The sequence below is a fragment of the Thermobia domestica genome, chromosome 13 (assembly GCF_964235325.1).
Source record: "Thermobia domestica chromosome 13, izTheDome1.hap1.1, whole genome shotgun sequence".
Taxonomy (NCBI): Eukaryota; Metazoa; Arthropoda; class Insecta; order Zygentoma; family Lepismatidae; genus Thermobia; species Thermobia domestica.
The window spans coordinates 211,841,103-211,858,713 of NC_137466.1; the positions used below are offsets into that span (position 1 = coordinate 211,841,103).

Consider the following 17,611-nt stretch of genomic DNA (forward strand, 5'->3'; position numbering starts at 1 on the left):
CCTGGAAGAATTTTCCAGAGCCAGATTCCATATTTTAGCATATATTGAACACTTGTATAATATTAAATACAGGGTTTACAAAGGTAGAGAAGATCTCGGAAATTAAAATGAGTCAAGGAAGTCAGGGAAATGCTTCAAGGATATGCCGAAAATCAGGGAAGTGTTTAAAAAATATGCCGAAGATCAGGGAAATGCTTCAAAATTTGCCGGAATTAGCAGAAATACTTCAAAATATACCGAAAATCAGAGAAATTGTTATATTTACAGAAAAATGGAAACTTTTTGTAACTACCCACAGAAGATACGAAGAATAATTCAAAGAATCAAGAAGATTCAAAAAGAAGGTTATAAGAAAACAGCTGAAAAATGAAAATTATCTTTAGAACGAAAAAAGCTTAAAGAGCGCCAATAAGATGTTAGAAACTTCAAGCTTTGAAAGAGAAAAGAACAAAGAAAAAATTCATCTGTAACAGAAAAATAGGTTTGTTGATTGTAAATAATCAAAGAGATAGGTCAAATTGAGCTTGAATTTGAGTTTGGCATTTAGCTTCCCGTTCAGCATCGAGACCATATGAAACATGGACCTAAAGCTTAACGTGGAATCCGAACCACTCAAGCTTCCACTGGGATGATAGGCCAAATCATGATGCATGTTTACTTGTTTATGTTTATAAATATATTCAGAACGAGAAGATATTAAATTATCGTTAATGTACAATTATTGTTTCGTACTAGGTTTTATTATGTTCCAGATAAAGGAAGTTTGACTTATAATAAGTATTTATAGTAAAAGAAAAAGCAAGCTTATATTGTACTTAAAAATAAAAAGGAAAGTGTTAAACGGCTGTGGAGATAGTGGAAATCGATTAAGGAACTTATTGTTTTTTGAAATCTAACCATAAATAATAGTATTTGTGGAGTTTCAGGGTCAAGGAAAATTTACTTACCCAGTCATGGAAATCAGAGAAAGTCGGGTTTGCGTAGTTTCGTGTCAGGGAAAATTTACTTACCTAGCCATGGAAATTCGGGGAAGGCCGGGTTTGTAGAGTTTCGGGTCAGGGAAAGTTTACTTACCTGGTTATGGAAATTCAGGGAAAGTCGGGTTTGTGGAGTTACGAGTCGGAAAATTTACCTGCCTAGTCATGGAAATTCAATAAAAGTCGGGTTTGTACAGATTCGAGTGAGGGAAAATTTACTTATCCAGTCATGGAAATTCAGGGAAAGCCGGGTTTATGGAATTTCGAGTCAGAGAATATTTACTTATCCAGTCATGGAAATTCAGGGAAAGCTGGGTTTGTGGAGTTTTGGGTCAGGGAAAATTAACATACCCGGTTATGGACATTCAGGGAAAGTTGGGTTTGTGGAGTTTCAGGTCAAGGAAAATTTACTTATCTAGTTATGGACATTCAGGGAAAAGCGGGGTTGTGGAGTTTCGGGTCAGGGAAAATTTACCTACCCGGTCATGGAAATTCAGAAAAGACGGGCTTGTGGTGTTTCAGATGAGAGAATATTTAGTTAGCCAGTCATAGAAATTCAGGAAAAGTCAGGTTTGTTGAGTTTCGGGTCAGGAAAAATTTACTTACCCAGTCATGGAACTTCAGGCAAAGTCGGGTTTGTGGAGTTTCAGATCAGGGAAAATTTACTTACCCAGTCAGAAATTCATGGAAAGCCGGGCAATTCAGTACCAAGTTTCAGTGTAAATCCTGAAATTTAGCAACATTGTCACCTACCGTATTTTTAATAGTTTCCTTTTTATGGTGTAACAAGAAAATAGTAGCTTTTCTATTCAATTCTCGATATGCGAAATCTTGACATTTTCTCTAGGTTTTAAGTCAAGATATCTAATGTATGAGATTTTGCTGATAGTTTCACTTCTTAATTTAATGATAGTAAATATGGGTCGTAAGAAGGGAGTAACCTGCTCTGATTCCTTAAGTTTTTAAATTCAATTTTAAACTTGTATAAAATTGCCCATTTGAGAGTTTAGAATTCCTTTTTTTTTTTTCTACAAATAAAATGTTATTTTTGGTATTATCGTATCACTTTTCTTAAATGAATTACCGTATTATTATTTATTTTTCAGGTGATAGGTATGCAATTTTTCAGCTACATTCCATGATCGCGATAGAAGAACAACAGGAGGTTTTCAAGAAATTGGATGGTATGTGTGCCTTCTCATTTTGAAATTAAACAGAAAAATGTCTTTTAATGCTATTCTACTGAGTGATAGATAAGTCAGTCCCTACATTTCCAGAAAGATTTCGTCCCTTCTTGGACAGAACCCTAGCCATCTACCTCTTTAGACAGCCGAGCTAGACTCCCCCCTCACCTATGATTCTCCTGCTCTTATATAGGAGTTACAGCCAACGGTCACCAGTCAGACACTTGGTTTAAAGATATTTTTAAATTAACGAAAAAAAAAAAAAAAAAAGCATTAGCGTTCGTTCTTGGCTCTCCCCTAAGTGAGCTGTTAAAAAAAAAAAAAAAAATCCTGTTTCGGAAAGAAGGAAAACTGCTCTTAGTTAACAATTAAGCTACATAAATCAAACTTATACTAAAGACAAGAATAAATATAGATTATATGTACTGTAATAATAATTTACTCGGCCGGGATTTCCTGTAATAATAATTTAACCGGCCGAATTTCTTTCTAAATCTATATTAATTACCAAGACATAGCATTTACAAGAATAATAACCAAATAATAATTACAAATATTCCTAGCAGCTCCCTAAGAGTGGACTGCAATATACGTATAACAGGGTGACTAAAGTCTTGGAAAACTGAGAAGAGTCAAGGAATTTGGTAGGAGTGAGATTTTAACATTTAAAATAAAAAATTTAAAGCGATTTCAGGTGTAGTTGAGTGCTTGATTTTTAATTGGCAACTTCATACTTAGAAATTTAACGAAACTTTCCATAAACGATGTGTAACAAACTTATATTCTGTAGTTGTACGCATCATCTTTTCTTGTCGCTTGTGCAGTGGAATATCATATTTCTAAATCATTTACAAAATGCAGTTAGATCAACAATCTAATGAGAAATTCTTTGTCGACGCACGGATGATTTCTACCGTTTTTCTTTTTCGTTTCTATTAGTTTTCGATTTTATCGAAGTTTCCTGTTCTGCGTTTTATTATAATGTAATCTAATTCGCAAAGAGATTTATTTCGAAAGTGCTTGTGAGTTTAGAAAAATAGATGATAAAGTTCTACATCAGCGTATGCATTGGCTAACCGGACTAATTTCATAGTACTCTTGATGTTTAAGTATAAAATACTTAACCAGAAATCCCACACAACAAAACGACAAGAAAGAACAAATACCATGACAAGCAATCATAGGTATTACTACAAGAAAGTTAGAAGTATCACTAATAACGATAGGAATGAATTTCTTTAAAAACAAAACGTGGAATTGTGGCTGTGGCATCCATTATCATTGAAGATACAAGGTAACCAAAAAGGTTCTTGCCGTTTTTGACATCCCATTAATCATGCGCTCACTGAGAGGAAACAAAATGACGCACGCTCCTGCCAAGTGTCGAGGAGAAATGGAGGTATCGAAGCAGCTTGTTTGCGTGTATGACTTGAAAATAGGTTAGCTGACGCATCAAGCCGCTGCATATACCAGACACTTGGAAAGAATGCCATGAATGAACGCATCGCCAGGCATTGGTCCAGAAATACCGTTTGGGAGATGTGAGCTTTTAGGATGAATCGCACAGCGGACGACCACATGTGCTAGATAATGACACCGTGAAAGCAGCCATTGAGGAGGACAGTAGTCTAACATGTGATGAACTTGCAGAAAGGTTCCATATTGTTTCCGCTGAAATAGACTCCATTTGCATGGGATAGGGAAGTTGTACAAGTTAAGCAATTGGGTACCCCAAACATTGTCCTAATTTTGTACTAAGCTGTTTGGTATTTCACGATCTATCAAAGAAGTTATCACTCGCCCTATGTTGCCATTTGAAAATTCTACGTACATCCCTTCGTCCAAAATGAGGGGCGGGGAACCTCGTGTTTAACCCATATTTTGGGCCGTCTGTGTTGTACATTGACTATTTAACACTTTTCTTATTTGATGCATAGTTCGCGAGATATTGGCGTGTAACACTTAATTTAAACACTACGCTTTGTATCTGAATGTAGAACCATTTTCGGCGACCATTTTGAAACAGGCTTGCCCAAAATCAAAACAAATTTTATACTAAGCTGTTAGACTTTCCACGATCTATCAAACACGGTATCACTCAACCTATATTCCCATTTGAAATTTTCAAGTTGGTCCCGGGCCCCCATGATGGGGGGCTCTGGGGACACCGCAACAATATGATTCCACGTTGCCTATGGCTTTTTCCTTTTTTATTTTTTGTTTCATGTTTTTCTACTCAGCCGTTTCTGATTTATAAGTACTGAAAATTTTATCTGCTACAGGACCATTTTTGGGGGCCATCTTGAAAACGGTGCCCCATATCAAAAATTGTTTCCAACAAAAATTGTTCAATTTTCCAAGCTCTTTCGAACGAGGTATCACTCAACCTATGTTCCCATTTGAAAATTTCACGTACACCCCCTCTCCCTAAAATAGGGGACGGGGGGAACCTCATGTATGACTCGTTTTTAAGCCCATTACCACCTGCAATTCTCCTTTTCCTGCAATAGCAGGCAACCCAAAAAGCTCGGGGCTTCGGTTGGTTGCGAATTCGAAAGGCGTTGGACCAAACCTCAATTTTGTAAAAAATATATTAGTGTGGCAAACTGCAAATAAGAGAATAAAACAAATTGTTAAAAATGACAACTTTATTACTGTGACGGAGTTGGATGACATCAAAAGTTACAAAATGATCTTACTTAAGCAGTTCAAACAAGATGAATGGCAAGAAACAGATATAAGAGGAAACCATTTCTCTCCTTCCATCCCGGGAGAAGAATTTCATAAAAAAGAAACAATACATAATGTAAAGGTTTAATATAAAAGCCAATCCCAAAATTTTCAAAGCTGCCACACGAAAGGCAAGAACAACTGAACCAAAGTGAATGAAACTGTGCAGAGATATTGCAGACGTAAAATTAGGGAATCCAGGTTTCGAATTTTAACGGGGAAAACGGTTGGATGGGGCACGGACCTCTCGAGACATTTGATCACGAAATATCAAACGTGCTAGTAACAGTATGTCAGATTGTGTAAAGGACATGAAGAATTGCAACGAAACTTAATATATGGACAATACGCAAAAAATAAACGAATGCGTTTTTTTTATTTTCTCCGGAAAACAGTTTTAGGGCCAAAAGGCCCAACCAAAAATTTTGAAAGTTGACGCCCGAAAGGCGAATAAAAGTGAATCGAAGACAATGAAATTGCGCACAGATATTGTCGACGTAAAATGAGGCAATACGGGTTTCATATATTCCTAAAAAAAACGGTTTGGTGGGGAAAGGACCCGTCCAAAATTTTGATCACGAAATATCAAAAGTGCTAGTAACAGTATATCAGATGCGTGTAAAGGACATAAAGATTGCAAGATGACTTTGTGTATGGACAATACGTAAAAAAGAAAAGAAAACGGGTTTCTTATGTTCTGCGGAAGCACGGTTTTAGGAGGCAAAAGCCCCAAACCAAAGTTTGGAAAGTTGACGATCGAAAGGCAAGAAGTGAACCGAAGTAATGAAATTGTGCACAGATATTGTAGACATAAAATGAGGATACGGTTTTCGTATTTTCCTGATAAAAGGGTTGGGTGGGGCACGAACCCCTCCAAACCTTTTATCAAGGAATATCAAAAGTGCTAGTAACATTATGTCATGTGTGTAAAGGACATGAAGAGTTGCAACATAGCTTTATGTATGGACAATACGCCAAAAATAAACGAATACTGTTTTTTTATGTTCTGCGGAAAAACTGTTTTAGGGGACAAAATCTCACTCCCAAAATATTGAAAATTGGTGACCGAAAGGCAAAAAGAAATGAACCGAAGTGAATGAAATTGTGCACAGATACTGTAGACATAAAATGAGGGAATGCGGGTTTCGTATTTTAATGTAAAAACGGTTAGGTGGTGCACCGATCCCTCAAAACCTTTGATTACGAAAAATCAAAAGTGCTGGTAACAGTATGTCACATGTGTGTAAAGGACATGGAGAATTGCAACTATACTTTGTGTATGGACAATACGCAAAAAATTAACTAATACTTTTTTATTTTCTGCGTAAAAAACGGTTTAGGGGCAAAATCTCCTACCAAAAATTTTGAAAATTGACGCCGGAAAGGCAAAATGAAGTGAACCGAAGTGAATAAAATTCAGGGCAAATATTGTAGAGATAAAATGACTGAATACGGGTTTCGTATTTTCCTGGAAAAAAGGGTTGGGTGGGCCTCGGACCAGTCCAAAGCTTTCATCAAGGAATATCAAAAGTGCTAGTAACATTATGTCAGATGTGTGTAAAGCACATGAAGAATTGCAACATAACTTTGTGTATGGACAATACGCAAAAAATAAACGAATACGGGATTTTTGTTCTACGGAGAAACGGTTTTAGGGGAAAAAGGCCCGCACCCGAAATTTTGAATGTTGACGTCCGAAAGGCAAGAAGTGAACCGGAGTGAATGAAAGTGTGCACAGATATTGACGACGTAAAAGGAGGATACGGGTTTCCTATGTTTCTGGAAAAGCGGTTCTGTGGGGACCGGACCACTCCAAACATTTGATCACGAAAAACCTAAAGTGCTAGTAATAGTGTCAGATGTGTGTAAAGAATATGAAGAATTGCAACGACACTTTCTGTATGGACAATACACAAAGAATAAACGAATACGAATTTTTTATGTTCTGCGCAAAAGCGGTTTCAGGTTGCAAAAATCCCCACCAAAAATTTTTAACGTTGACGTCCGACAAGCAAGGAAGAAGTAAATCAAGTGTATGAAATTGTCCGCAGATATTGCAGACGTAAAATGTGGATACGGATTTCGCATTTTCCGAGAAAAATGGTTGGGTGGTGCACGGATCCCTCCAAACTGATCACGAAATATTAAAGTGCTAGTAACAGGACGTCAGATTTGTGTGAAGGACATGAAGAATTGCAACATAACTTTGTGTATGGACAATACACAAAAAGGAAACGGATACGTTTTTTTTTATTTTCTACAGAAAAACGGTTTAGGGGTCAAAAGCTCCCACACAAAATTCTGAAAGTTCACGCTCGAAAGGCAAATTAAAGTGAACCGAATTGAATGAAATTCTGCACAGATATTGTATAACATCAAATGAGGGAATAAGTGTTTCGTATTTTCGTCGAAAAAAGGTTGGGTGGGCACGGATCCCTCCAAACATTTGTTCACGAAATATCAAAAGTGCTAGTAACAGTTGTCAGATGGTGTGAAGGACATGAAGAATTGCAATATAACTTTGCGTATGGGCAATATGAAAAGAAATAAACGAATACGGGTTTTTTATGTTCTGTATAAGAACGGTTTTAGGTTTCAAAGGCCCCACCCAAAATTTTGAAATTTGACGCCCGAAAGGCAAGAAGAAATGAACCCAAGTGGATAAACTTGTCCACAGATACTGCAGACGTAAAATGAGGATACCGGTTTGATGTTTTCCTGGAGAAAACGGTTGGGTGAGGCACCGACCCCTCCAAACCTTTGATCACGAAAAATTAAAAGTGCTAGTAACAGTATGTCAGATGTGTGTAAAGGACATGTAGAATTGCAACATAACTTTGTGTATGAACAATAGGCAAAAAATAAACGAATACGCGTTTTTTTATTTTCGGGGGGAAAACGATTCTTAGGGCAAAAGTCCCCGTCCAACATTTTGGAATTTGACCCCGAAAGGCAAGAAAAAGTGGACCGAAGTGAATGAAATGTGCACAAATATTGTAGAGGTAAGATGAGGTAATATGTGTTTCGTATTTTCCTCAAAGAAAAAAACTTTTGAGTGGACCGAGGCGTTGAGTGGCGAGGAGTAAACCGAAGCGAATTAAGTTGTATGTAGATGTTGGATATGTAAAATATTGCCTTTCGTGTTTCACAAGTGTCGTGTCTTCACCCGATTTCTTCAAATTTGGCAGATCAACTACACGCACAAACATTATAGTGTATTTTATACTATTTCAGGAGGCACGTTTAACCCTTAGAATGTTTATGCGCATAAACAAAAAGACGTGTCGATTTATTTCCAGTTTGCTCTTGTCTGCCAAATTTGAAGCAAAACTGATAGGGTTACTTCAGAAAGACGAAAGGGCTTATTTTACATAGGGTCTATATAATATCTACACAAAATCATTTCCTTCGGTCCACTCCTTCCTTCGCTATTATGGTATTATTAATTCTTTTTTCGGATGGGGCATAGGCTCCAACACTGTTTATCCGCAAAAATTAAAACACGATTCATTTATTGTTTTGCAAATAGTCCCAATACAAAGTTTCGTTGCAATTTTCCATATTTTTAGGGACTTCTGACGTATGCGTATTTTTATCCTCGTCACCAAAAGTACCGTTACATCGCCGTGACGGGTATGTGACCGCGCGGTACTCCAAGAAAGGGATAGTTGTATAAGAATTTGTGATTAATTTTGAAGAGTTTTTATTTTGACTAGGGAATTAACATAGGTATAGGGAGTAAATACACAGATTTGAAGCATCAGTGGACTGTCATCTCTGTAAAGATTTGTATTCTCAGCTTTTCTATTTATTGTTTGATATGTTATGTTAAACACCACAACATGTGTCACTGATATCGTAGATCGTATTGTTTTTTTGTAAATCGTGTCTGTAACGTGTCAAAACATTTTTCTCCAGACATGATGTAGAGAGAAGGGAAAGAGATACATCTGCAATATATGTATATCTGATTTATGAAATAAGTGTAGGAATTACGTAGTTAAAGGACACGTAAGAGAGCGAAAAGGAAATATAGAAGTATGTACTTTCAGAAACGTCCTAGATAGGTGAAAATATAGTTAAAAATTGCAAAAGATATCACGTAATTTATCTTTCTTTTCTTATATTCTAGTATAATTTTTCACATCCAAACATCTCTATCCAGAATTACGAGATAAAAGTGAATAGAGAAACGTTTCCATCTGAAGGTTTAAATCAGAAAAAATCTTTTGACTCGGACTAGTTTCGAACTCACAACCCTTGATGAGTAATGAATGAAATGGTGGAATGAAGAAAGTGGGAGGAAACGGGAGAACCCCGAGAAAACCCACGCACACGGTGTTTGTCCACCACAAAGTTCACTTGGCGGGGGCTGGGATCGAACCCGGGACCCCAAGCACCAGAGGCGATCGCTCTACCACCGAGCCACCGCGGTCCGACCAAGTTGGCCGAGATAATTGCTCCATATAGCTATTGCTATAATAATAATAATAATAATAATAATAATAATAATAATAATAATAATAATAATAATAATAATAATAATAATAATAATAATAGGAAGAAGAAGACGACGAAGAAGAAGAAGAACAGAATTTTAAAAGGCGCATTTGCTAAAAGTTTGTATTGCGGAGTAATTCCTAATATGAGTTTTTAATAAATATAAATGTAAGCGTGGTTTATCCGTGCGTATTGCTCAAACTGGGCAACTCACTACCATAGTTCCATAGGGGTTGTGCGCGTATGGTACAGTAGCCTTGCATATTCCTCCATTTGGAGGGAAAATTATTGCTATCTGAGAGCATCACTTAGAGAAACAACCACGAGATAAATCTGCAGAAATTCCATTCACGTTAAATTCTAAGAGAGAGATATTAATGCAAAGAACGAAAATAATAATACGCATCATTCTGAGACCGAAAAAGTATAGAAAGCTAAACAAAATGGGAAAAAAGGAAAGAGGAAAAGGAAAGAGCAAAAGACATGGGAATAAATTAAATTTTAACATGCAGTCTTCTCCCTGCCCCCAGTACCTGTCATAGTCTTTCTTCTTTCATAGGATAAATCTATAGTGTTTAATTCCTTGAAAGAAAATGTAATTCAGTCTGGGTTGCGACTCGAATACAGAATTTTTAGAACAACTGTTACACACGCTACCCACTTATCTACAGGTATACACGCTATATCAACTATGCTTATAAATCAGCTCTCACACGCGCTGTTATCAAACGTGTTAAATCAGTCATTGTCAGTAAGTCGGTGAGCTATGACACACGCTGTTTGTCCACCACAAAGTTTATTTCGAGGACGCTAGGATCGAACCCGGGACCCCAAGCACCAGAGGTGAACGCTCTACCACTGAGCCACCGCGGCTCCAGCTGTATTTAGAGGCTAACGCCTTTGAAAGAATCACAATTCATTTCAGCGACCGTGAAAACTAGGGATTTGACACAAATATAGGTCATTTTGGATTATTTTTACGTGTTTCGGTACCCCCACCCCCCGGTGGCCCCTGCCCGTATACAATGGTAGCCGATTTTGAGTCATTGCTAATGGAAGTGTCACCATTGATTTCAGCGACCGTGAAAACTATGGATTTGACACAAATATCGGTCATTTTCTAATATCATTACATGTCCCGGTAATTGCACCCCTCCCCTGAGAACCCTGCTTCGAATTTGAAAAAAAAAAAAAAAGCTTCGTCCTAGTCTGGGGCCTGGACAGAAGTATCCGTGATCAAAATTTAGTAACTTTATGTCAACTCGTCTGATCCCCAGGACGCATACAGACATACACAAGCAAACTCGTGCTTCATACACACAACAGATAGAACAAACAGCGTTCTTTCGCATAGAACGTTGCTATGTTGCTTCCACCCAGTTAAGCCTTCTACTAAGTGCCGGAGGGCATCAGTCTTTTATACGTAAACACGTCTGTTTTAATTTGCCTCTTCTATCGAAGTAATGGGTCGCGTGTACTCTTAGCTATTTTGTTGTTATTGACCTTGAAGAACCAACAAATGTTTTTTCATGAACTCACAAGTCGCTTTGGTCCGTGAAATTGATATACAGTTGAAATGACGTATACTTTACTCACCCGTTGTGAAATAGAAAGATTATGTTGGTTTTATCTAAACACCCACAAATCTGTTATAGCAAGAGGCCCTTCCACAACTACTTCCAATCTGGATTAAATTTCACGGCTAACTTTTTGAATTATACACAAGTGTATCATTGATATGTTAGTGTTAATAATATTTATGGGACCAAGAACAGGTTTTAAGATTCCAAACTATGCTGTGCATAAAAGTAGGAAAAGTTCCAGAGCCCTGCAAACCCAGGCCCAAAGACCGGCCCGGCCCGGCCCGGATGGATCTGTATTCAGTGCCTGGCTCGACCCGATCCGGCAAGTCCCGAATCTCGAGCCGGGTACAAACGGGCCGGACACTAAACTGGCCGGGCACGAACGAGCCGGGCTCTAAACGGACCGGGCGTAACCGGCCTGGGAACAACCAAGTTGATAAGTCAAGTCAATCCTTCGATATGCAATGGGAAATGAGAAAGGTGTCGTCATAATATTACAATGTCTATTTGTCCTTCTCGAATAGGAAAATCGTGTGAAAGGTTACCCAAGGTTTTCTTTCTATGTCCCTATTCTGTCTGTCTATTTGTTATCTGTGCTTGCTCTGTCCAGCCATGTTTATTATACAATAATACAGTTCATGGACGTAAAAGTCTTATACTACGCTCATTAGTGCATTACGAGTAACAGAGAAGATATGTAAAACTGCTACACCGTATGTGATACTAATACTACAACTACTACAGCTGATACTACTATTACTATTAGATTACGAATGCTAGTGTTAATTCCATTATTGCTGCCACTGCTACTACTATTACTACTATCACTACTGCTACTACTCATTACTATACTAATGCGACAGCGAATACCACTACTGCTATTACTAGTAATACGAAAACAAAACAATGAAAATGAAATCTTTGAGTTTTACGTCCCACAGTTATGCCGGCTAGGCTAAAGGAGGCGGTGATGATGAGAAATAAATGAAATGGTGGAATGAATAAAGTAGGAGGAAACGGGAGAATGCCGAGAAAAACCCACACACGGTGTTTGTCCACCACAAATTTCACTTGGCGAGAGCTGGCATCGAACCAGGGACCCCATCCACTAGAGATGAACGTTCAACCACTGAGCCACCATTCCAGCAATATCTAATCGACCCTGGCATCTTGGTGATTTATTTGATCATTATATTTTGTTATATTTGTAGTATCATACTATAAACAATACAGAAAGATGTAACACTATTTGGTATTTGCCTTGCTAATTGAACATTACTACAAATTGTACTGATCTTATGAGCACGCCAGTTCACGGTTTTGGCCTCCGTGGTCTTATGGTAGCGTACCAAATTCTACTTAGTAGGTCAAGTACTTGACTTTATCATACGTTCTTTAGGTAACTACGGCTCAGGCCGTGATGATGATGGGATAAATTGGTGGAATGAAAACAGTGGGAGGAAGCGGACCACCCCGGAAACTGCCAAGCACACGGTGTTTGTCCACCACAAAGCTCACATAGCACAAGCAGTGATTGGTCCGACTACCTCTAGCACCTGATGTGAGTGTTTTTCCTACTGAACCAGCGTTGTCACTCGTAGATCAAGCATCGGTTCACATTCTATGCAGACCGGCCATAATAACTAGCATTGCTCCGTTTTTTTCCTCTATTTAGAAGGTAAATTTGGTACCACCGGACATGTCAACTCTGACGCGAAGTCGTAGCAATTATAGTAGTATTAGCAGTGGTCCTAGTAGTAATAGTAGAAGTAGTAGTAGTAGAAGTAGTAATAGTGGTAGTATTACTGTACTTTGCAGTCTTGAATAAAGAGTCAGCTTCCCAAACACATTACGATTAGTATAGGCTGACAGTAAGACCGTACGATCACGGCAAAGGCAGGGGTAGTGGAGGACCTTTAAAAAAAGGCTGACAAGATTAGTTTCCGATCCGTCTTTCAGAGTGACCGGGTCCGGTTCGGCCCTATAGCATTTGTGCTCGGCCCGGAATACGCCTGGCCCGGTTCGGCCCGGTTAGGGTCCGGTCCAGTTTGATATTATTTGAAACGGGCAGGGCCGGGACGGGCATATTCCGGGCCGAACCGGGCGCTCCCGGCCCGTGCAGGGCTCTGCTGTCGACAGATATCTGAGCAAAGACTGTGATATAGAGAAATGGTTTTGTGCTATTGATTCTGCATCCAACGAATAGGTTCCATCTTATCCGTTTACTCTATATTCAAGCCAGAAGTGGTTCAAATTAACAATTTGCGGTTCTAACATTTAACGGCAACACACAGGGAGAAGACTTTTTTGTAAACGATTGCGCGTGTATAGGGAACATATCATGGTCATCCACAAAATTGAAAAGGGTTTAAATTTATTATTACTTCCGGTTTCAACAACAGTTTCAACTTTTATCGTCATAGCATGAAACGGTAACATAGCGAGAACTGATTTTTGAAAACGAGTTACCAATATCAAGAGTATCCAATATATTCTACCGAAACCACAAATGGTTGAAATTTACTATTACTTCCGGTTTCAATTTCTAATTTTCGCCTAATAGAAATAGTAAATGCTTCAAAATGAGGTCTTTTGCAACTAATTCAGTGCCCAAAGAATAGATTTTATTTCTTTCGTTAATCTTCTACTCAAACCGGAATTGGTTCAAATTAGTCATTTCCGGTTTGAACGTTTGTTGATATATAAAGAAAACGATACCGGATATTGAGAAGTGGTTTCTGCAAATGATTTTGAGTCTAAAGACGACATATCATGACTATCTACAATAGTCCAATGAATTCGACTGTAGTTAGAATTTACTATAACTCTGGTTTCAATAACGGTTTCAACGTTTATCGCTATAGAACGAAAACGGCAGCAGATAGCGAGAAGCAGTTTGAAGCAAACAATTCAGCCTCTCAACAAACATATCGTTACTATCCATATAACTCTACCAAAGCTGGTAATTGTTCAAATTTACTAGTACTTTCGGTCCCAATACTGATTTCCGTAGAGCAAAAATGTTAAAAGATATTAAAAAGTAGCTTTTTGCAATCGATTCATCGTCTCAAGAATAACTTCCTCCTTCTCCATGGCAACTTTGATCAAAGCAGAATTTGTTAAAATTAGCCATATTCTGTTTGAACGTTCCTCGCCATAGAACGAAAACAGTAACAGATAGCGAGAACATCTTTGTCCAAATGAATTAGCGTCTCAAGGCAATATACCATAATTATTGTCAACACCCTACCGGAACAGGAAGTGGTTCAAATTGACTATTACTTCCTATTTCAATTCTTTTTTCCATAGATCAAAACAATAGGATATACCAGGATACGGCTTGTTTTTTACGATCAACAGGAAGTGTTTCAAATTAACTATTATTTCCTATTTCAATTCTTGTTTCCAGGAATCAAAACAATAGGAGATATCAAGATACTGCTCTTTTAAAATGAATTCAGGGTCGTAGGAAAGTGTTCCTCCAAGAATTCAGCATCACAAGAATATTTTCCACCAATTCCTATTCAAACCAGAACTAGCTGAAGTTGGCCAAGTAAGGTTTCAACGTGTATTGCTACAAGTTTCTAATCTATGACTAAGAGTGTCAACTTGTTGCATATATTAGACGAGTTACCAGTACCAATACCAAACTAAAAGAAGTGAGTATCGTTTCACAGTGTGAAACGAAGATTTCCAAACTATATGAATTCAATAGTCAAACTTGAAGTAGTATTCTCATCTGTCACAAAAGAAAATGCATGTTTTTCGAGGGATAGTATCTTTATATCACCTCTCGAAATAATTAAATGTTTTAAAGGACCAATCCCTAACCATAAATCGATAAATGTATTATCTTTCGTTTTGCAACTCAGACAAGATACGATAGAAATATCGTAAACCTTAATAGAAAGACAAAACAGCTACGTTCTTTTGCAAGCTCGAAACTTACGAATATTAGCAATATATATTTACAGAGTATGGAGTTTCTACTACGTTATTCCGTAGTTCATTGGATCCGTACAGAACTACCACCCAGATGACCCGTGTTCGAAACTTCGTGCTTTGCTTGTGTTAAAAGAAAAAAGATGATTACAATTGTAATTGAACTCAAAATCAAGTGAAGTTAGAGATGCGCACGAGACGAGTCGAGACAGAATTTTCCTGACAAAATTCGAGTCGAGACACAGCTTTTCCAATAGAGAAATATACATTTTTCGAGTCGAGATATTCCTTTTACAGCACATTTTCGAGACGAGACAGTCTCAAATCTTGTCTCGTGCGCATCCCTAAGTCAAGTCTATGATGGAGCTCATTAAATCAGCACTTATAATTACTTTACTGTTAGGATACAGCTGAGTTGATTCACTATGTTCTATGCTTGCTGTTGCACCTTTCCTTTGTCCGCAATGAGGTGTCCCATGTCGTTTTTCCGCCATTTGCGACAGCTTGTAACTCGGAAAAGACGCCGAATTTAAGAAAATGTCACATAAACGTTTTGCTTGTTTTCGTGTGAGGAATCACCTCCCAAGCGTTGTAAACGACCTTTAGTTGAAGCTCCTCTCAGAGCTTAAAAGATCCATGACCAGATATTGTAAATAATACAATTTAAAAATAAACAGCATTAACTTTTTCATGTATTTAAGCATACCGTACAAACTGCCTTTTTTCTCTCACACACACAACCTAGGTAGATGAACTTGATTCCCTTATGCTCTAAACGCCCCATTTCCGCATCGAATTATATTGAATTGTTATGTGTAGAAGATAATGTAAAAAAATATAGCCGTTACTTCAATTTTGTATCTGATGTCGAATATATATATTGTAGAAAGCCTGAAACCGATTATATTTTAATATTGATATTATTGATATTTTATAGGAATTCGCAAAATTATCCTGTCAACTAATATTGCGGAAACAAGTATAACTATAGATGATGTGGTGTTTGTGATAGATAGTGGACAGATCAAAACAAAACACTTCAGCGTGAAGACGAAAATATCGTCGTTGAATACAGAATGGGTGACTCTAGCTAGCGCCAAACAACGACGAGGTAGAGCAGGAAGGTAAAGTATTGAACTCTACATTTGTTTATATTGACATAAAATCATCTTTGAACACATCAGAAGGTGTAAATGGAGTGAATAGTGTTTTCGGTTTAGTGTGTGTGTATAAGGTCAACTCTAATTTCGTATGAAGTCGATTTGGCGAACCTTCTCTTGAGCGTTTCACAAATTAAGACAAAAATTGCCGTTGAAGTAACACTACGGAATGAAGTTGAAACGTTGTATGCTTATACTATTATCATTAATTTCAGAGACTAAATGCTATTAACGTACCAAATATCCAGGGTGGCCCATATATTATGTATATGATGTTTCAGAGGCTGCGGTAAAGAAACTAGCAACATAATCTCAGAGCTCATAGAAAGTCACTTTTTTAAAAACTAAATGTTACTTTTTTTCAAGTTAGTCACTAGAAGTTACTTTTTTTTGGGGGGGAGGGGGTAAAGTCACTTTCTGTGTGATTTATGTTTTGCATTGTCAGTTTTCTAAGAAAAATGTTATAAAAATAAATGGGAAAAGGCGGAAACTTATTATTTATTATTCTTCTTAAAACTTAAGTACTTGCTGCCATGTGTAGCTGTCCTGCCACGCATGAACCAAGTCAGCTTTATTCTCACTTCAGCCTTTTATTCTTTATAAAGCACAGCGCGTGGTTGGCGGGTGCTTAAGCTCTCAAGGTGGGTTTGAGAGCCCTTCTGTGTTTATTCTTTCTTCTAGAACCGTGCAAATATGTAATTAATAATAAATCTCTAAACAAATCAATTTTTATTAGCTGGCAAGCTTATGTAAAATAATTTTTAATCTTAACATGTGAAAACAATACATATTTCAGCTATGATCCAGTAGGCCCTATGTTGGATGAGAAAAAAAAATAATGTAAAATTCAATTTATGCCCAAGTTTGACATCAAGGTTTAAAGTTATTTTTCGATGAGACTTTCGTCACTTTTTGTTCAATTTTTCATGTGCTTTGATCACTTTTGAACTATTTAGATGACACCAGACCACTATGAGCCTTCTAACTTGTACATAAAATTGAACTCATTACTGTCATACCTTTTCTTACAAGAATTTTAATCTCTGTTTTCTATGACACGGTTCACCAATGCATCATCCAAATCGTTACATGCCTGGAGACGAAGAGCAACGTTGTCACAAGCAGCTTCATAAACCTGTAGTGGTGACATTTAGGGTGGAGGGGCAGGAGGGGGTAATTGCCCCCCTCCAAGAATTTCAGGAATATATATACTTTAATAGATTGTCTACTAATATATTAGTACAAAACGTGAGTTTTAATGTCGCTGAAGCTTTTGCCCCCCTCAAGCGAAGTCTGAAATGACGCCCCTCCTGTACTGGTATCCTTTGGGACTCTTTTGTGATAGCGTCCCGTAGTTCGGCCAAATTGCGTGTGCGACGTTATATACGTTGTCCTTTGAAACAGCCCGTTAAAAAAAAAAAAATAATAATAATAATAATAATAATAATAATAAAAGTCAGGTGGATTCAAATCAAGGAGATCAAACTAGCCACTCCACAGACCCACGTCGACCGATCCAGCGGTTCGGGAATGTT

At 37.6% G+C, this 17,611-nt stretch overlaps 1 protein-coding gene across 1 annotated transcript in view; it reads left to right on the forward strand.

Annotated features, from left to right (window-relative positions):
- The window catches only part of LOC145667964 (uncharacterized), a 223,975-nt gene that overhangs the window by 111,958 nt on the left and 94,406 nt on the right, over nt 1–17,611 (forward strand). The window contains exons 12-13 of the mRNA XM_081735388.1: nt 2,084–2,161; nt 15,854–16,040. Of these exons, the coding sequence (XP_081591514.1) occupies nt 2,084–2,161; nt 15,854–16,040 (265 nt within the window). The remainder of the gene's footprint in view (nt 1–2,083; nt 2,162–15,853; nt 16,041–17,611) is intronic.